This window comes from Octodon degus, unplaced genomic scaffold (genome assembly GCF_000260255.1).
Source record: "Octodon degus isolate 3935 unplaced genomic scaffold, OctDeg1.0 scaffold00051, whole genome shotgun sequence".
Taxonomy (NCBI): Eukaryota; Metazoa; Chordata; class Mammalia; order Rodentia; family Octodontidae; genus Octodon; species Octodon degus.
In genome coordinates this window covers 3806416-3828683 of record NW_004524627.1, presented here as the reverse complement: position 1 = coordinate 3828683, position 22268 = coordinate 3806416, and the positions used below count along the sequence as shown (strand labels likewise).

The 22268-nt window shown below is 36.0% G+C and overlaps 1 protein-coding gene across 3 annotated transcripts in view; it reads right to left on the bottom strand.

Moving 5' to 3' along the window:
• Nucleotides 1-22268, bottom strand: part of Micu3 (mitochondrial calcium uptake family member 3) — a 112095-nt gene that overhangs the window by 7265 nt on the left and 82562 nt on the right. For all 3 annotated transcript variants that reach the window (XM_004633055.2, XM_023717314.1, XM_023717315.1), the window contains 3 exons: nt 12154-12249; nt 9507-9607; nt 8823-8994 (listed from right to left, as the gene is read on the bottom strand). In XM_004633055.2, the coding sequence (XP_004633112.1) occupies nt 8823-8994; nt 9507-9607; nt 12154-12249 (369 nt within the window). The remainder of the gene's footprint in view (nt 1-8822; nt 8995-9506; nt 9608-12153; nt 12250-22268) is intronic.

The window sequence follows — 22268 nt, the reverse complement described above, 5'->3', positions numbered from 1 at the left end:
CTTTTGGCCAGTGGGAGAGGTTCGAACTCCAGCAACCTGAGGCTGAGAGCTTTGTGGAAGCAGCCACTTAAAGGCCTGAGCTAGGGCCATGCCCCCTAAATAATTTTTTTTTTTTGCGGAACCAGGGATTGAACTCAGGCCCTTGTGTTTGCCAGGGAAGTGCTTATTCCACTGAGCCATCTCCCCAGCCCCTTAAATAATATTTTTGATAAAAATAAACAGATTAAGCATTTGCCTTAAAGTGAGTAAAAGAGAAACCCCAGAGGATTTCATGTGTGCTGCTCACTGATTAAATGATCTATTAGCAAAAATACCCAAACTTTGGTATATTTTATTTGTAATACCAGATTCCTCATTGTCTTTTCATCTTTTTTTTTTTTTTTTTTTTTTTTTTGGTGGTACCAGGGATTGAACTCAGGACCTTGAGCTTGCCAGGCAAGCACTTAATCCACTGAGCTATCTCCCCAGCTCCTCTCATTGTCTTCTGATCTTTAAAATGTTCTATTCTCCTTTTAAAATATTTGTTCTGGCTACCACAATCCTGGATTCTTGTGTGATCTAATCCTACCCCCCCATGATTTCTACAGTGTTGTTAGAATCAGTCAGACTGCAGCAGAGGATCTGTTTGCTGTGGAGACTTGTTGTTAGGGAAACTGATCAGTGCTCTGGTTCTGTACATTTATACTGTTGAGTCTGCCTCGGGGCAGCAAGTTACTGCTAGTACAAATAGAAAATAACATAATGGGATATTGTTAAGCAAGAGGTGGATAAAGATATCAACACTTTTGAGGAGAATGAATTTTAGAAACAAATTGATGGATAACAAACATTAATGTTGAATAGCTGAACCTTTAGATTTTCACAATATAGTTTTGAATGTCTGGAAAGACAGGTTAAATTCAAAACCACACAGGAAACCTTAAGTACAAATTATACTCTAATGTTTGAAATTATGAAATTGTAAGACAAAAAGGACACCTATCCTGAAGGACATAGTTTAAAGTGATCATCCTTAATAGCAGTGAAAGACAGACAACCTGGAGGCAGATCAGAGGTAAGGGTTGAGACTGTTTCTTTTTGTACCACCCTCATTTCCCGACTTACTGCTGTAAGAACTCCATGGCACACAAATGAAGTGTATCCTCTTAGAGGTAAAGTGAAAAATAGCTAATATTCTAGCAACAACAAAGTAACTATAAGAACTAAAAAAATTAAAACATCAAAAATACATACAGTAAATGTAAAAAAGAAACTCAAGTGTCTCTGGTTGCTTGATTTTTCAACAGGGTGATAATACTATTCATTCTGGAAACAACTGACTATTCAATAAATGGTGTTGGGACAACTGGATATCCATATGCAAAAGAGGCAAGTTAAACCTTTACTTCATACAATCTCAAAAATTAATTAAAAATTGATCAATGACATACATTTAATTACTGAAATTATAAAATCTTACAAAAGAAAACCAGAAGCAGAATTTTGTGACCTATTACTTGTCAATGGTTTCTTAAATATGACCTTAAAAGCACATGATGAAAAGAACAAATACATAAATTAGACTTTATTAAAATTAAAAGCTTGAAGGCCAGCCAGACAGCTCAGTGGACTAAGGCACCTGCTTAGGCAGAGTGCAGGGACCAGAGTTTGATTGCTGGCACCACAAGCCATGCCAGCCCTGCCTCTGGGGCATGGTGAAACTGCAGGACTGAGACTGGGTGTGGTGGCACATGCCTGTAGTCCCAGTGCTTGGGAGGCTGAAAACAGAGAATCACTATGAGTCTGATCTGTGTAGTGAGACACTGTAGACCCTGTACTAAATACATTTAAAAAAATTAAAAACTTGTAGGCATCAAAGGATAGGATATTATTAAGAAAGTGAAAAATCAACCCACCACAGAGTAGGAGAGATAACTTACACATCCATATATCTCTATTGTCCTAATATATAAGAATTCTCACAAATTGATACCAAAAAGGCAAAAAAAAAAAAAAAAAACAAAAAACAAAAAAAACCCCCTCAATTTAGAAAATAGGCAAAAGAAACAGATACTTATCCAAAGAAAATATACAAATGGCCAACAAATACATGAAAAACTGTTGAACATAATTACTTCCTGGGGAAATGCAAATCAAAACCACAATGAGATACTACATATCTACTAAAATGATAAAATAAAAATGTCAGGTAATAACAAGTGCTGGTGAGGATGTACAGAGATTAAAAACTTCATACACTGCTAAGGGATTGTAGAAATGGCATAGCTACTTTGAAAACAGTTTGGTAGTTCCTGAGAATGTTAAACGCATATATCTATTTACTCCAAAGTATATACTCAATTCTTTTTGGCTACGGGGTTTTTGTTTGGATAATAAAAAGTTTTGAAAGTATGGGGGTGATGGTTATTCAACATGATGAATGTATTTACTCCCACTGAATTTTATACTTTAAAAATTTCAAGGTAATAAATTTCATGCTACAGCAAGCAGGGGACTGGTTAATGAAGAAAAGGGTGGCTAAAATTGTACTATAAAAATTATATACACTTATTGAAATACATTATTCAGGATGTGATAAAAGGATTTATTGGTCCATTTTCCTGGAACAGTGTTAAGTTATAAGTGGGGAAAACTGACATAGTTAATAAGATATAATTCAATAAAAAGACAAAGCAAACAAAGTTGTGCAAAGCGAGGTGTGGTAGTGCATGCCTACCATCCCCACTCAGGAAACAGAGGTAGGAAGATTATGGTGAGTTCCAAGCCAGTCTGGGTTATATACAATAGTGAGTTCAAGGTCAGCCTGAACTACAATGGAAGACCCTATCTAAAAATGTTGTGGTTATCAAATTGCTAGTATAACTACATTGGTTGTTCAGATTGATGATGTGTTTAGTCTATACCCATAATAGTCAGCTGATAAACAGATATAACCATCCAGTGTGTCTACTTTCTTTCTCTAATATGGTTGAAGTGTGTAAGCTTGAATAACTGCTAAGAGTACAGAGGGAGAACGGGGGAGTGCCATCATGGAAATGGCAGAGTAATGTACTTAAGGAATCAGTCCTTCAGTAGAAACAAGCATAAGCTAAGAAAGACTGAGAAAATCCACTTAAAAAAATTCTGTTATTCAACATTTACAGCAAGCAGGGACTAGTTAATGAAGGAAAGGGTGGCTAAAATTTAAAAGTACTGGAGATGGTACGTGGCTATCCTGGTGCAACTTGTAGATGTTAGGGACTCACATGGACCTTGTTCTCAAGATACTGTGGTGTGAGATTTGACCTGTGAGGGACTGGCAGATGCTGACTTTTGTTTTGAATCTTCCTCTTGCACTGGGGCAGCTTACCTGTAATAGCAGCATCTTTGAAAAGATTTACAGACACATACATGTCACGCCTACCTGGGACAAGGGGTACAAGATATGATAAGGGGTAGGAAACATTCAAAAGCCTGCAATAGAGGAAGCTGATAATAATGGTTACTAGGCCAATAGAGGCCCACCAGGTAATTTTATATTCCTGGGAAACTGGAGTATAATGCATACATCTAGGAATTGGATATATACTCAGAAAAGACTCAAGAAGACCCTAGGCTACAACCTCTGGCAGGTTTGTGTGCTTTGTGCAGCAAAGGGTAAGGCTTAAAGAAAAGTTTTAGGCAGTCTGGTTTGGGGTCAAGGAATACTGTAATTCATAGCCAAACTGCAAAGACTAGGAGAATACTACTGTTTTTCTCTTTGACTGTAGGCTTTTAAGGAAATCCATCAGTTCACTGATCACAAGAGCTAAAGGAAATAACAAAGACAACAAAATAGACTTTGATGACTACCTACAACAAGAAATATAGCCTTTATAAAATAGTTTGGGGCCAGGGAGATGTCTCAGTGGAATAAGCGCTTCCCTGGCAAACGCAAAGTTCTGAGTTCAATCCCCGGTTCCGCAAAAAAAAAAAAAAAAAGTTTGGAAAAGTCACAAAAGAAATGGACGACTACAGAGGGAGACAATACTTCTACAGTAATCAGACTGTAATATTCAAAATGCCCAGTGTTTAGAAAACAGATCCTTATATTCCACATGTCCAGTTTTTAAATTTAAAAAATTACAGGGAATACAAGAAAAATAGGGCCCATTTTCAAGAAGAAAGTAAATTGGCAGAACTACTCTTTAGGAATTCCAGACATTGGATTGATTAGACAAAGACTTTAAATCACCTATCTTAAATGTATTCATAAGAGCTAAAGGAAATCACAAAGAACAACAAAAAATAGAAAAATGATGATCAAAATAAGAATTTCAATAAGGAGAAACTATATAATGAAACCAAATAAAAATTATGGAGATGAAAAGTTTAATAGCTGACATGAAAACTTCACTGCAGAGGTTCATCAACAGTTCTTCAGCAGGCAGAATAAGGGGTCAGTGAAGTGGAAAAGACAATTTAAATTATGCCATTTGGGCAGTAGAAGAATAAAGAAAAGTGAACATAGTCTAAGGGACCTGGGGATGACACTGAGTGTGCCAATATATGCTTTTATGAGACTGAAAGAGATTATCAGGAAGAATATTGAAGAAATAGTGGCTGGAGAGTTCCCAAATTTGATGAATGACAGGTATCTACATATTGAAAAAGGTGAATGAACTCTAAGGAGGATAAATTCACAGATTCACACCAAAACACATTATTATCAAATTACTGAAAGCCAACACAAAAAGATAATCTTATAAACAGCATGAGAAAAATGACTCCTGATATGTAAGCAACCCTCAATAAAATTAACAGCTGATATTTCTCATCTAAACCACAAAGGCTAGAAGTAAGTGGGATATATTTCAAGTGCTGAAATAAACAAACCATCAACCAAAAATTGTATATTGGGCAAAACAATCTTTCCGAAATGAAGAGGAAACTAAGATATTCCTAGATAAACAAAGGCTAGCGGAGCTCATCACTCACACACCTGCCATTAGCCACCTCCTTCCTAAAAATGCTTAGGGAAGTCCTTGGGACTGAAAATAAAGGAAACTAATTTGTAGCTATATGGAGGCACAAAGACTACAGTTAAAGTAACTACATGGGTACCACTATCATGACTACGTTAATGATAATAAGAAAACATGGATTAATGTATCACACAGCAATTCCACTTCCACTTCCAGGTGTGCACAGGAAAGAACTGAAAAGTGGTACTGAAACAAATCCATGCACACATACAGTCTTAGCAGCACTATTCACAAAACCAAAGGGCAGAAATAGCTCGAATGGTTGAATCCATAAACAAACCTTGGTATATGCACATAATGGAGTATTATTTAACCACAGCACGAATGACTCACTAATACATGCTATGATGTGGATGAATAATCACTATTAAACAGATCACATATGTATGAATACAGTCAATGGGATATCTACAATAATAAATTCACAGAGACAGAAAGCAAAGTGATGGTCACAAGGGGAAAAGGTCATGGAAAGGATCTGCTGAGTGTTACAAGGGTTTACTTCGGTATAATTAAAATGTTTTGGAAGTGAACTAGGAAGACTGGAGTTACCATTAAATGAAAGTGGGAAGATGACGTTTGGAAAAAAATCTGCAAATAGTAGGCCTAACAAACCTCTTGGATGAACAAATGGAAATGGTAAGTGGTAATTTGATATAAGAGGCAAAAATTTACAGGGAGACATAATCTTGAAGTCTATACGCTACTGACTACTAAGCTGTCATCCTGACTGTACTCTACAGTCTAGATGCACATCTAGACTTAATATAACTGCTTAATATTCTCACATGGGTAGGTAATCTAAGTAGGAAGAGTAATCTTAGTTTTGTCAATAAAGTTCTGATTATCTCTTAATCCCAAATCTGTTTCCTTACTTAGTTTCATAAATGCTACCACTGTTGTACCTTGTGATGAAAGCCAAAACCTAAGAATTCTTCTTGATTTTTCTTTTTCCTCCACATTGAAGCAGCATAATCCAAGAACAAGTTCTATTAGGTCTGTTTTAAATGATCCAATATTTTACTCTTTCTCCCTACTTTTATCCTAGTCCAAACTGTGCTTATCTCTTACTTGGAATCCTAACAAGAGAATCTTAACTTGTTTCTTTCTTTGCTATCATATAGTAGCCAAGATAAGCATATGAAACCGTCAATGAGATTATATGTGGTACATGAATTTGATCACAGCTGAGTGTCATGGAGGTCACTGAATACCTGCCAAATGGAGAATGAATGAATGACATGCCTATGTCTAAACAATGCTTGTAAACTTTTTCTGCAAAGGACTAGAGAGTAAGTATTTTCATTTTTGTTGCCTAGGTTGTCTTTGCTAAAACTACTTAATTTTACTATTATGGTATAAAAGTACCTGTGGATGTGGCATGAACATGGCTATGTTCCATAATACTTTAGATACAAAAACAGGTGGTGGCAGTGGTAGAAGGAGTTGATGAGGGTTACTCTGAGTAACTAATTTAAAGATAACAATACACAAAGTATTAACCATTGTTATTCTATTATCTTGCTTTGAAAGTGATTTATTCTTTTTTCACTTTAAAATAAAATTTTCAAAGAACAAAATTTAAATTTTGTAACAACTATCATTCTTAGTGTTACTACTAGCATACAAAATATCTACACTTCATTGTATTAGTCTACAGGGTCCTTTAAGACCTGACTCACATCTATCTTTCCTGACTCATATTACCTTTTCCTCTTACTACTTTCCTGTTAACTTGTTAGATGATTTTGGTATTTTATCAGCTAAACTAATCTTTCTTTACCCCACCCTGGACCTTTGCTATTTGCTGTTACCTCTGCCTGAAATGCTCCTCTCCCAGGTCTTTGCACAGCTTATTTCTCACGTGCCCAACTTCCTCACTAGATCTCTCCTTGCCAGTCTACCTGCTTCTCCAGTCTCCATGATTCCTGGACCCCTTCACAACATTATTATTTGTTTTTGTTTATTTATCATTATTTATTTTATCCTTTTACTAGGATTTTGCTTATTATATTACTTTCTCCTTAGTGGCAAGACCAAGCTCATAAGTAGATAATAAGTATGTGTCAGATAAGTGACTAAAATTGATAGTATTTTAGAAATACAAAATGCTATTCAAATCGTAGCATTCTTTTTTTTTTTTTTCTAATGGAAAGAAGATGAGAGAAGAAAAAGAAAGACATGCAGGGTATAGTAGAGACATCACTGGATTAGAAAATCCTTGATTTGAATCCTTGGAAAAATATCCCAGTATCTGAAAACCTCAGTTTTCTTTTTTCCAAAAGAAAATATTACCTTACTAATAAACATTAAAAAAATTAGAAAATACTACAAAGAAGCATAAAAAAGTCAAAACCTGCAAGTTTGTGAGAAATGATAAGGTAATCCAGAAAAAAATACCAATGAGCATCAATGTTAGCCCAAATTTTCCCTCCCTCCCTCTCTTTCTTTCTTTGTATTTTAGGGAAGGGTCTACAGGGTGTTCAGGATCTTACTACCAGATCAGACTCATAGTGATCCACCTGTTTACAGCCTCCTAAGAGCTGGGATTACAGGTGCATGCTACCACGCCCAGTCTCAACTGCCATCTCACCATGCTCTGGGGGAGGGTTGGCATGGCAGGCCCGGGATTGAACCCTCACCCCCCACGTCTGCTTGCAGGTGCTTTAATCTGCTGGGCTATTTGGGTGGCCCTTAAATTTTCCATTTCTACTGTAATGACTTTTAGTACTTTTATCAACTAGAAAAGTTAGACGCTGAATTTAACTTAAAAGTACTTCTTTTGAAATAATTTTAGATATAAAATTTAGCTATAAAATAGTACAATGAACTCTTATGAACTCATCATTCTTGGAATTTGACCTTCTGAGTTACAGGTTTTGATATTTCTACTTAATAAGAGAAAAAGAACAGATTCTGGGTCCTATAAAATAGATTAATACCTTGAATGGTACAATTTCCAATATTAGGAATTGTCTACGAGTTGCAAGTAAAACAGAAGTCTGTTGGTTAAGAGATAATGTATAGTAATGACCAAATGCAACAAGTCCTTTTGCATTGCTCAGTGGACCCAGAGAGCTGTTAACATTGTCACAGTGAATCTATTCTAAACAAAGTCAAACTTTTTGTAATGTTTTACTTGGACAGATTAACCTGATCCTCCTATAAACATAAACAGAAGACAATATATTCAAAACATCCCCATGCTTAGAGGGGGACTTGTGACACTAGTTCTATTTGGTTGCAATGGTGCATTCAAAGACCACTAGATAATGCAACTCTCAGAAGTGCTGACAACACATTTTGTTACTAAACAAACAGGACAACCAATTGTCCCAAGTTCTTAACCATTCATGCCAGGCAAACTCTTTAAAAGCCTCACTTCAACTTTTGATAAGATCACTCACTCATCAATGGCAGTCTTCAAATGACCTTTTAGAGGGTGTTATAGAAGTGAACAGAGTGTGACAGACATAATGTCAATATAAACATTTTATGAGGTGATACTTATACACTAGTCAAAGCATAGAAATCAGCAGAATTCTCTTGAAAAATAATGTTCTTAATTTGAATAAAATAATTCATAACAGCCATCAGGGTTTTCAGCATATTTCAGAAAAAGATGGGTATCTACTCAGAATTTAAAGTTAATTTTAAATCATCTAAAAAACCCCACTGAAGACATAGAGGCAAAAGTAAATATATTTAGAATATCTTAATTCATAAGGAGCAAGGAACTAATAAAAGGGAAAGCTATTTATAGACCTACAGAAACATAAAATAATGGATAGAACAAAATAAACATAAAGGATTAGATACCTTCTCTTCCGGTATACTGTAACGTACATTTTCCAAAAATACTGATGTATTTTCCACATTTGTATATCGTAAAAGAATATGAGCAAAATCTTCCTCACTGATAGTATTCATTCCATTAGAATAGGAAAGGAATTCTATTTCTAGCACTTCTGTTTGGAGGTTATCCATGAATCTATAAAAAAAGTATAATAAACAATGAATAAGATTAAAGTCCAAATACTGTCAAGAAGGGTTACATGACACTGATTTAATTATACAGAAATTTCTCTGTACAGAGAGAAAGCAAAGAGTAAAAGTTATGAGAGGCTTTCCCATTCAATGACCATGGCACTTCAGGCAAGCAACTTAACCTCACAGGGCTTGTTTTCCTCCTGTGGAGTGGGGCTACTAATGCAGTTTGCAGAATGGTGATGCTTGTTATTATTGTGGCTTACTCAGATGAAGAACCTGGTCTTTCTTCTGAGTACACAATAGATAATAACCCAGGTAGACATTTTAACATTCATTAATTGTGTATTATAATTACTGATATAAGTTTAGAGGCATTGATACAAATGTGTATTTATCATACAAAGTATCTTTAATTATGATGAAAATAGCATAGTGCTATTAGGGTACCAGATTATCTTTAAAGACCACCTTATTTTAGCATTTTAATAATATTTTAGTAAAAATCAAGCTCACCTATAAAAATCTTCAAAGTTGAGCTCAGCTTTTCCTTTCTTTCCAAAAAAGTGGACAAGAAGTGTAGTATCTGCTACTAAACTTGTGATGTCATCAGCACGCTTAAAAAACCCCACAAATTAAGTTAGTTGCAATAAAACAAAATAGAGATATTCAGTATCCCCAAATAACTTTATCAACACATAAATATCAAAACTCCATTGTATTAGACCAGCCAGACGATTCAGTGGACTAACGCACCTGCTTAGGCAGGGGCAGGGACAGGGATGGGGTTTGATCCCCAGAGTGCCATGCTGGCCCTGCCCCCACCCTAGTGTGCTGAGATGGCAACTGAGAATGGGAGTGATAACACCCGCCTGTAATCCTGGTGCTTGGGAGGCTGAAAACAGGAGGATCACTATGAGTCCAATCTGTGTAGTGAGACTCTGTAGACCTTGTACTAAATATAACACACACACACACACACACACACACACACACACAAAACAAAAACAAAACTCAGTGGTATTAACATTTTAGTGAAATGCAATGCTAAATTTATAAATGAAATTATAATTAAAATGAATTTCACATTTTGAAAATAGAAATGTGAAAAAAACTGATGTTTTTCATGAAAATATGATAGGCTATTTTGATAAATTTTCAACCTCAAATTATGCACATACATTGTAAATTATTTAACATGGTTTAAGTTCTCTAGTAATCATCTAAATGTACTGTTTTATTAAATAATTAATTAGATTTGGATTTTCCTAACAGACCTGAAGAATCTATTTCTTCCAGGATATCCAAGAGGCAACTTTTTCAGGTACACTGAATATATGGAGCTGACACAGAAGGACTAAAAGCTTCATAAAACAGTTTCCTTCCACCAAGATACTTTCCTTTTAAAAGTTTACTTCACAAAAAAGCTGGTGAGCAAAAGTCAAGAGTCAGATTTCTGGCACCAAGTGCTGACCCTGCTCATTATTTGAGACGTTAATCTTAGAAAAGTTCATCTTTCTCAGATATGATGTTCAAGAATAATAATAGTACATATGCATGAGACAGCACATGTAAATTTGTAGCTCTATGACTAACATACTGTAAGTGCTGAAGAAATATTAGTTAAATCAGCTGTAGTGAAAATAAGAAATACAAAAGAGGATGAGGATGTAGCTCAGTGAGAAGAACCTGGTCAAATTCCAGTATAAGTAGAAAAGGAAAAAAAGTTTGCTGTTGTTTTTATCACGTTAATGTTTCAAGAAGTTGAAAAAACTAGATGACAAAAAGATAGTAATGTTGAAATGCTATAAAAAGGAATTTTTTTTCATGGTACATGGTTTTTGTTATTGAAATACATGCTATAAAGATTAAAAAAAAAAAGTTTTAACATGAGAGGTTCTGGGGACATCAATAGTTACCAAACTCAGAATATATGATTAGACAATGTTTTCTCTAGTGTTGTGATATTCTTTACCACAAAACAGAGAACACTAAAACAAGAGACTTAGTTTTATATAACACTCTCATTTAGAAGTTCTCAGGTCGACTAAGCACAGCAGAGCTTCACGTAGTCTTTAAGCACCTAAATCTTCTTAGACTCAGGTTGCACGTATCCAGGTAATCCAGAACCACAGAGGCATGGGTAATGGCTTGACATTAGAGGAAAAAAATCAGAAAAGGGAAATAGAGAAAACTTTTCCCCTAGTTAGTGAAACAGAGTACTGTTCCTGCTCAGAGTCATTGAAAACTACACCAATGACCTGAGTATCTGTGTTGCATAACTTAACTTACAGGAGAGTTGAGATAAAAATAGAGGCCTTATCCTCTTGATTCTTTGGAAAGATAAAATTAATCCAGTTGTTTTCATAAAAAATGTGAGAAAAAGCCACAAAAAACCCCTATGGGCCATTTCCATAAAAGGCTATTATCTAATTTTGTTTTGATTGAAAATCACTTTAGGCTGGGGGCTTGCACAGCTCCGTGGTAGGGTATGCTTACGATGCCTCAGGTCCTGGGTGAATCCCCAACACCATACATACATACACACACATACACACATAAAATTATTTAAATGATTTCCAAGACAATGAAATAAATTTACATAAAATGAAAATTTAACAATTAAAGTTTTAAAATCATCTTTCAATATTTTTCTGGTTATAATGTAATAGTAATTTACTCTCTCCAAGGGACAGGAGAAATCTTCAGAAATAATGAGATGTTTGAATAATTTATTGAACCATTTAATACTATTAGAGTATAAAGCAAAAAAAATTAAATTTCATCTGTAGGATTCAAAATAGTGGTATGGACAGACTATAATCAATAGAGGCACAATAAGTTTATCATGTACTCTAAATTTATTATATATGATTTTGGTTAAAAAGTGGTGTCAGCTGTGACATGCAAATTTTGTATGTGTGATTTTATAATAATTACAAAGACATGGTTTTACTATAATTAAAAAGATAGTTGGAAACACTCGAATAAAAATATGAAAAGCAGGCTGGAGAGATAGCTCAGCAGACTAAGCAACAGCTTATGCAAGCACAAGGACTGGGGTTCATGCACTTGTTGTTTCATCCTTGTGACTCTAAAACAAAATAAGGATTGATGACCAAAATGGCAAACAGGTGAGGATCTTGTTAAGGGTTAACTGTACCTCTGCGAGGTCTGAAAAGAGCGCTTGGCTTGTGTTTCGTCTCAGTGTGTCCCAATAGCTTCTGGAGACAAGTTCCTCAGCATCTGGTTTAAGTACCTACAGGAGTTTTAAGGAACACAACTGAATTCTAAACAACAGTTATAAAGAGTGACAACTTACACACTTTACATCTCTTTTCACCAATCTTAAAAGAAAACACATTAGCTTACCTTTTTGTTTTTTGCTGCACAGAACAGTACTGTGTTACATAGCTGCCAAACCTCTGGTGTTTTCAGAGGTGTAATGGTATATAGTCACTATTTCTAAGCACACCATGGCTTTGTTAAAAAGCATCAAAGTCTCCTATCTTTTCCTCTTCCCTTAGACTTAGGCATAACTTCTAAGAATATGTGAAACAAAAATTTTGTTCACATTTTGTGTGAAGTAAATTCATATCAAGGTTTTCATAAATTTATAGCAACCTGTTAAAACCATACCTTAGAAATAAATTATTTCTGACTATCATACATTTTGTTAATGTACAAAAATCAAAATAACCTTATCCATACATTAGTAAAAAATAGTGTACATTGATTTAGAGGTTATGAAAAAGAAATATACCTGTTCAGTGTCAAAACAGCCAAAAATGGGTCTTTGGTTGGTGTCCACTGCACAAAGCTAAGCCACTCTGTCGCCTGTGACAAGGACAAGGCACCACCTTCTTTCAGTCCTAGCTGGTGCACTGCTAGAGGCACCAAGAGGAAGAGCAGCTCACTTTTCTACAGAAAGGGTAGACACAAGCCTTACCTGAACTTTTAAACAAAGCAATCTTCTTTATTTTTAAAAGTCTGGTGTGAAGTACAGCATGCTGGTGCATATCCATAATCCAAGATACTTAGAGGGTTGAGGCAGCAGGATAGTCAATCTGAAACTAGCCTCAGAAATTTAGGTCTACAGGGTACAAAGACCCTGGGTTCAATCCCTGGTCCCATAAAAATCAATAAATTAAGAAATAAATGAAAATGAAAGTCTAGTGTATTAATAAAATTATAGTGCAACTAAGAATTATTAAAAAATCTTCTAATTTTGTGTGCTAGATATTTTTATTAGTGAATATTAAATGTACAACATAATGGGTTTCATTCTGAAGTTTTCCTATTACCCTCTTGCTTTTAATGTTAATCTCATCCACTCAGAGGTGGGGTCTGTGAAGGTGACTCGATTACGTGGCTATCACTGATTTGCTGTGAGGAGCTGGGGCCTGGTTACAGAAGTGTCACTGGAGGTATGACATGAAATTCTGTATCTCCCTCCCTGGTCGCTCTTCCTTCCCATGTCTGCTCCGGGTTCCATGGTGTGAGCAGCTTTTCCTGTGAGCCTGTCTCCTATGCCTTCCTGCTTATGGACTAAACATGCGAGCCAAAATCAACTTCCCCTTTAAATTGCTGCATTGAGTATTGTGTCCCAGGGATAAAAAGGAACTAAGACAGAGAATCTACTCATCACTTTCTAAAAAGTTTTAAGCAGATACTGCTGAAAAAGTAAGATTACCAAATACAGATCCAGTGCAGTTCATTTTCTTAAATTCATGTCTGCAATAATTTCAATAGATACGAACTAAATTCTTACACTCAGATACCATTATATATTTTGAACATAGATAAATTTTAAAAATTATTCCGTAAAAAGTTAATACATAATTTTTTTAAAAAAGAAGTTTGTTAAACCACCAAACTAGAAAATAAGGCCTACTGTAACTGTATACTGTTACTAGGAGAACAGTAGGAATGATTCCTTCTGGGAATCCATGTCTCTTTCCTACACCAAACAATGGTCAGTCTCACAAATACTCATATACCATGCTACAGAATATTTACAACATAAAAGAAGATAACATTGGTTTAGCACATCATATTTTATAAACATAGAAAGAAAGCAAATATACTAAAATCAAGTATCTGAATAATGAAGTTAGGCTAAGTTTTATTTTCATTTTGTTCTCTATATCTTAAAATATGTATTTGTCAGAATAATAAATTAAAAAGATGAACTAAACCTTTGAAATTATACACCTTATTTTTATTTTATGTATGTATGTATGTATGTATGTATGTATGTATGTATGTCTGTATTTTATTTTTGGTGGAACCAGGGATTGAACTCAGGCCTTATGCTTGGCAGGGAAGCGCTTATTTTACTAAGCCATCTCCCTGGCCTCCCACCTTGTTTAGAATGTAGCTAATCAGTAAGTTTCTTTTGCAGAAGGCTTTCCTACCCATTTTTCTGGCTGCAAAGACTGTGCTAGAATATGACTGACTTGCTATAACTAGATATACTTGTTTTTGTTTTATCTTATACAATCTTTTAACTTCTAACAATTGTATCCTTGGTGCTATAGTTTGTGCCTATTTGTCCCCCTAAAGCCTCATGCAGTCATGGGACAGCAGACTTCCAGAGTTTGTGATTGATTCATAATCCAATGCTGGGATTATGGGTGTGAGTGCTACATCCGCCCTGGGCCAGGTAGCCTGGATGCAATGTAAGGAAGAGAGGCTTGCCTCTGCTGCTGCTGCTGCTCCCTTTTCTGCTCTTGCTGTTTTCTGCCACTGTGAACTGTTGTCCTCTGCCAAGTGCCACCTGCCTTAGAGCCAGCTGAGTATGGCCTGAAACCTCCACAAACTGTGAGCCAAATACACCTTTCCTTCCTTTTTTGGATGTCGGGTATTTTGTCACAGCAACAAGAGAAAAATAACCAAGACGCTTAGAGTAATTATTCCTAGATACTATAAATCCAAAATAGCTAACAGATTAGTGATAAGCTTATATGTATCTGTAACACACTCATTAATTCCTATATGTATCTGTTCTGAAACAAATGTTTAATTATTTAAATGAAAATATGATGAAATTCAGAGTACATTTTTAGAACATGTAAAACTATAGGAAGTTGTAACACTAGAGAAATAATACAATATTTAAAACAAACTTAAAGTAGATAGGAAAATCAAAACTAGAATTTAATAACATGAAATGCAAAGCAAACATGAAACCAGAAAATATGCATCTGGATTACAGAAAGACCGCAGGGGAAGTACTCGAATGTAACTGAGCATCATGATGATACGAAACAGATAACTCTGAATGCTTTGGTAGGTAAAAATACACTGCAATTTGTAATGAGTTTCTGCAGTCCTGAGTATCTATGATCTGTGCATTAAGGCTTCTCACCAGAGGTATCATGTTTAGTGTAAATTTTTGTAAGAGACAAAAGGACACAAATATAGGTTAGAAGAACTTCAAAAATGGATGATACAGTGCCAGCCAGATAGCTTGGTGGATTAAAGCACCTGTTTTGGCAGATGCAGGGAGCAGAGTGCCATGCTGGTCCACCCCAGGGCGCACCGATTGAGACTGGGCATGGTGGTGCACACCTGTGATCCTAGCGCTTGGGAGGCTGAAAACAGGAGAATCACTGAGTCCAATCTGTGTAGTGAGACCCTGTAGACCATGTATTAAATAAATTAAAAAAATTAAAAAATGGATGTTACAGGCAAAATGAGTTCTGAATACATTGACCCCAAGTTGAATTTACTTTTTACCTTAGATCAGAGTTTGTTATTGCTAAAACTCCTTTAAATTTTGTAGTTTTGGTCGAGTTCCCTCTGCCTTTTTGCCTGTCAATGCAGCATCCTACCCAAGCTATTCCATAAAATGTATTATACGAAAGAAAGGAAAATTTTCCTTTCCTGTTTCTATTACCTTCTCCTTTCCTCTCCTCTCTTCTCTCCCCTCCCCTCCCTTACCCTCCCCTCCCCTTGTCTCTCTGTCTGTCTGTCTCTCTCTCTGAAAAGATTTCCCTAAGGTGCTAAATTGCCCAACTCCTGATCCTTCTGCTTCAGCTGCAATTACAGGTGTGCATCACCATTCTCTGCTGCAGGTATGAGGGAAAAATTCAGAGAAGAAAAACCTAAGAATTTTACTTCGAAGAAGTGTTTTTAAGTGGGTCTGTGAAGAATCTTCACAAAGATATTACTCACAATGCAAAGTTAATAAAGCATAAAACACTGGCTACCATGACAGCCATTAGAAACAATAATAGCTGAGACTTCAGATATTGAAGTGAATAGATATAGAATATGAAATAAGTTTAAAGAATATAAAGCTACATTTGAAAGAATTATTCGGGAAAAGAGTACAGATACTGTCTAACCTAAAATCTTATTTAAAATATATTTATTAAAATTTAAATGACAGAAAGAGCAAATATCTTCTAACCTTAAAAGAAAAAAATAACTTCAGTTAATTCAAAAGAAAGTGGAAAAGAAAAAACAATGGCATATATAATAACATGACTAAAATTCAAATCAGTCGGTAACCATAGGTAATATAAACTGAATGAATTTGCCAAAACTAGAAGATTGTTACCCAGGATAAAAAGCTAGTACAACTCACAAAATAAACTGTTACAAAGGATTCACATAGTAAGAAAGGACAGAAATTGAAAAGTGTAACAGGCCAGTGATAATTAAAGCCTAGTTATTAGCTCCAACCTTCTCAGTGTGAATAACAAAATGTGAGGTAGATTCTTTAAGCACCTTAAAGACATTTGCTTTTGGCACTGTAATGAGTTTTTCACTGACAGTGTACAAGTAATGATGAACTGGTATCAATGAGGCAGAGTCATTTTTTCTTTCAGTGACATATAGTTGAGAAAAAGAAAAAAACAAAAAGAAGTTCTACTTAGGAATGCACTCGCTTAGAACTCTGAGTAGACATCTTTTTATATTAGGTGTAAAGAAACAGGAAGAATGCATAAAATCCTTTTGCTGCATACTGAAGTATTACAGCTGTCGACAGAACATTTGGCTGAAGGTTTGTGCTACAAGCTAACCTAGTCACTTTTTTTGATGAATCCTCATATTTACTTGAAAGAGCAACTGATAAGTTATGTTATTCAGGTTTTGTGTATTTGGCTGACTTGTTTCAGAAAGTGAATTATGTGAGCATGTCATTTCAAGGTAAACAACTGAGACCACTGGTTGCCAAATAACAGTCTACCCTTCTGCTTCCAGACTGCTGCCATCATAGGTGGCATGCATGCTCCTGGGAAGGGCCTGTCCCAGTAGGCTCAGCCATATCGCTGCAGTGTCCCCACCTGGCTGCAGCTGATGTTTGACAATGTGAAGGAGCAGATTTACAAACAGGCCAAGAAGGGCTTGACTCCCTCACAAATTGATGTGATCCTGAGAGACTCTCATGGTGTTGCCTAAGTACATTTTATGAAGTGTAATGAAATCTCGAGAATCCTTAAGTCTAAAGGACTCGCTCCTGATCTCCCTGAGGAGCTGTACCACTTAATTAAGAAAGCAGTTGCTGTTCAAAAGCATCTTAGAGGAACAGAAAAGATAAGAATGCCAAGTTCCATGTGACCCCATTGAGAGCTGGGCTCACCAATTGGCTCAATGTTATAAGACCAAGCGGGTCCTCCCCTCCACCTGGAATATGAGTCATCCACAGCCTCTGCCCTGGTGGCATAAATTTATATACTCAAGCAATAAAATCATGATTTAACTAAAAAAAAAAAAACCAAGAAACACTGTCTAAATGCAAAAATGGCTATGAAAAACTAGTTGTCTCCTATTAAGCTGATTACTAGACAATTGTAAAGAATGTAAAAGAATTTCAATTTTCTCACTACATTTTTAAAAAGTTATTTTTCATAAAATTCCTGTTAACACAAATTTCATGTTGTTATTTAAAATGCATTAGTACATATCTTAAATACTGTTTAATTTTTAATATGGAAAATATAGATAGACATAACCCACATAAACTAAACCTCTCTAGGATCTTCAGTGAGTTTCAACAATGTAAAGGGACAAGGCCAAGATGTGTGAGAGCCATAGCTGACAGCAATAAAAGGGAATGAACCAGAACTATGGTGTATGCAAGGAGGGTGAAACTGGCCAGTTAGCTGTGTGTGAGCCAAAGACAAAAGGAAAAAAAATTCACACAATATTTTATGTGTATGAAAGCACAAACAAGGGTAAAATTGACACTATTTTACTTAGAGTATATAGTTGGAAGCAAGGGAAAGACGTGACTCACATAAGAATCATGGCTGTGCTTATCTTCCGGAGGATTGTGAAGCATGACGAAATGGTTTTCTGGGATATAGCAATAGCCTATCTTTTGATCTATGTGGTAGTTAAACTTCTTTGGTTGTTATCCACTATATTTATATTTTTAGTTAATTCTAAACTAAAAAATATTTCAAAAATTAGAGCAGATAGGCTGGCATGGTGGCATACCTATAATCCCAGTACTTAGGATGCTGAGGCAGGAAGATCACTGTGAGTCTAAGGTCAACCTGGGGTATATAGTGACTTGAATACCTGCCTGAACTATAGGGTGAGATCCTTATTCAAAACCAAAAACAAATTTCCCAAATTAGAGAAACCTTCATCAGTAATACAAGAAGAAATGAAAAAAAAAAAAAAACAACAAAAATAGAAAATAATATAAAATGTTAGATTCTGGTATCTAAAATAGTTTTTAAAGCAAAAAGTAACTCTAGAAATCTAATGGAGTGTATAGTAAAAAACTCTATTTGCTAAGCTATAAATCTATATTCTTATGAATATAATGATAATGTTGCAAAATACATAAAACAAAAAGAAGATAATTGTGAGTAGAAATTAATAAATCTATTTTTATGTTTAATAGGATAACAAAATCAAGAAGATAAAATTATCATTAATTACAGAGATTATTTTCCTGGTGTTGTGGTGCATGCCTATAATCCTATCACTGAGGAGGCTGAGGCAGGATTGCAGGAGTTCAAGGCTGCTGGCCTCTGCTACATAGTAAGTTCAAGATCACCCGGTATTGCATAGTGAGAACCTGACTGAAAAAACAAAACAAAAACACAACACAGGAGATCTAAAACACATAACTAATATGCATGCTAACATATACTTACTTATGGTAATATATGTAACACTATACTCAAAAGTGGAGCATATATATTCTTTTTTTTGTTTTTTTCCCTGCATTTAGGACAGAGTCCTAAATAGGGTCTACAGGGTCTTACTATGTAGATCGGACTCATAGTGATTCTCCTGTTTTCAGCTTTCCAAGTGCTGGGATTACAAGCGCATGCCACCACACCCAGTCTCAATGGCCACCTCAGGGTGCCCTGGGGGCAGGTCTGGCATGGCACAGAGCACCAGGGATTGAATCCTGGCTGCTGTACTCTGCCTGAGCAGGCACTTTAGTCTGCTGAGCTATCAGGCCGGCCCATATATTCTTTTAAAATAAAGATTAAGGGGCTGGGGAGATAGCTCAGCGGCATAAACACCAGCCTGGCAAGTACAAGGTCCTGAGTTTGATTCCTGGTACCAAAATAAAAAAAAATAAAATGTTAATATGAATATTAATGTTCTTTTAGTCCTGAAGACACATCACAATATATGTCAAATAACTGGTATAAAAATAGGCATATTTTCTAATGACAATAGAAATAGGGTAATTAATTTTTTAAAAAACCACTTAGAGCATGTCAATTCAGACATACTTAACTTTGCCATATTTTACTCTTTATAATTTTAATTTTTTTGCATCACTATGGGGTAACTGAGAGTTGAATATAATAAATATCAAAAATTAGGATTATTTGGACCAGAAAATATTTTATATAAGCCAGCAGATATCTTTATGGATACAAGAGAATATGCTCAATCTTTCACTATAAGAGGAAATAATTTGGATTTAGGCTATAAGAATATCAACTATGTTAATTTAACAACTGTAAGAATGATTAAATTGGGGAAAAGGCTACTATAGAGCCCAGAGAATCTCTATCTATAATAGAGATCCAGATGAACAGTGTGGCAAGGTCCAGGGACTGGCTCCTGCCTTCCCTACTGCTGGGATCCAGGTGAAAGACACAGAAAGACATGGAGACCACTAGGAATGTCATCCACACAGTAGGGTCCACAGTCAGGGTGCACTCAATAGACAGGTAGGACTAGTGGTGTGAAATTGTCACAAGCAACAGTAAAATACCAGTGAAAAGTGGTAAATTAAGTGAACCAGTGTTGTGAATGGAAACAAAAACACACAGATTAGGAGCAGACTGGGGAGTGGGGAGCTTTCCCTTTTCTCTAATTTTTTTCCCCTCTCGTCTGTTTTTTATCTTTTTTTTCCCTTTTCTAAGTGCCTGGGGACCACTGAAGCCACAGAAATCTATTCCATCCCCCAACTCAGAAATCAAGTACAAACAATCCCTCATTTACTCCTTTTTCTCTCCTCTGCTCTCATCTCTAGATTCCCAAAGCTTGCATGATCATCTGTTGTCCTTCAGCATGGCTTTTACTCTCTTTTCAGTTATCTTTGTTTTATTTACTATTTTTCTTATGTTTCCCAACAACAGGGTAAAACCACTCCACCAAGAGGAAATACTTTACATACAAGCTCCCAATTTATGCTTGGTTCTATAATATAATTGTAGATTTAGCTCTTATGGTTAAAGGTACAAAATTAACAGATACCACAGTTAGTTGCTAAAGTGTACTCATTAGTATTGTTATTGATAATTATACTATTTTAGCTAGGATGTCATATCTGTTTTAATCAGGTGTTCATACTTGTATAACAATACTGGCAAGTATAGGGTAATAACCTCACCACACCAAGCATCAAAGTACTGGGGATTGAGCAAACAGATGTCAAAATTTTACTTTTAACTAACTGTAAAGGTAGATCTTGGACAGACACAGATCAAGAACCTCCTACACAAAGAAGACATCCCTGAAGAACAAACCTTATCTACAGAAGTCCTGATAATAATGACAAAACTACCAAATGCAAAAACTTACAAGGATCAACACAGAAAACAAATTAAAAAATTTAGCACTCCTAGCCCAGGTCCGGTGAGTGTGTGGGAGGGCTTCCAGCTACCCTGCGCCGGCAGGACCGACTACTGGTCCCAGCCCAGGCGCAGCGTGGGTGAGACCCACTTCCACCCCCTTGGGACATGCCCCACCACCTCGCAGCACCTCCCCCACCTCGCCTGCTGAGTAGGAATTTCTGCAACATTCCGGCAACCCCCAGACCCAGGCCTGGCCCAACTCTCCCACCATCTCCACCTTGTCTCCTCTAGGCTCAGCGCAGGCCTGGCATACATGACTGGGGTGAAACCCTGCAGCTGCAATCCCTGCAGAAAGTGTAGAGTATAGAACCACCCAGCTAGTCCAGGAGCAGAAAATATTGCCAAAGGGGCACAACAGGTTCACTTTCAAGGGCAGCAGCAGGAAGGAGCTGAGCACAGCAGCCAGAATCAAGCTAGGCACAGCTGGATAAATCCAAACTTTGTAGATCTGCACCTGAAGTTCAGTATGTGCTAAGGTTATAAATACAATGAAGATCTACAACAAAGATCAGAAGACAGTACTACGCAAAATGACGAGAAGGAACAAAATGCAACCTCAGAAACGAAGCCCACCCATAACAAATGCAGAGGACAATAACACAGAACAAATTGGGAATCACACAGCTGAAATCAATGAATCAATGGCTTCTGAAATAAAGAAACAGCTGCAGAAAGGTATAGAGGAACTCAGGTTGGAAACAAAAAAAGAAATCCCTGAATTAATAACATCTGCAGTAAAGAATCAAATGCAGAAACATATGGAGGAAACTCAATGCCTACCCAGAACAAGTGCAGAGGACACTAGCTCGGCTCAAATGCATGAATTAAGAGCGTTCGATAGTAAATAAGCAACAACAGAAAGTTATAGAGGAACTCAGAGTGCAATTCTTTTCTGAAATAAAAAAAGAATTCTCAGAATTCATAGCAGCTGAAGTAAAGAAGCAACTACAGAAACATAAAGAGGAAACCCAATCTGAAAAAAACACTGCAGTAAAAGAATTTATAACTGCTTCTAAAGAAGACATTGATAAAAAAAACAGAGGAAATTAGAAAAATGACAGATTCTTTGAATGAGCAATACAGGAAGGAAATAGATCGCATAAAGCAGAGTCAAAGAGATATAGAGGAAATTAAAATCTCAATCACAAGCATGCAAAACTGTTTAAGTGAAAGTGAAGACAGAGTTTCAGATCTTGAAGATGCT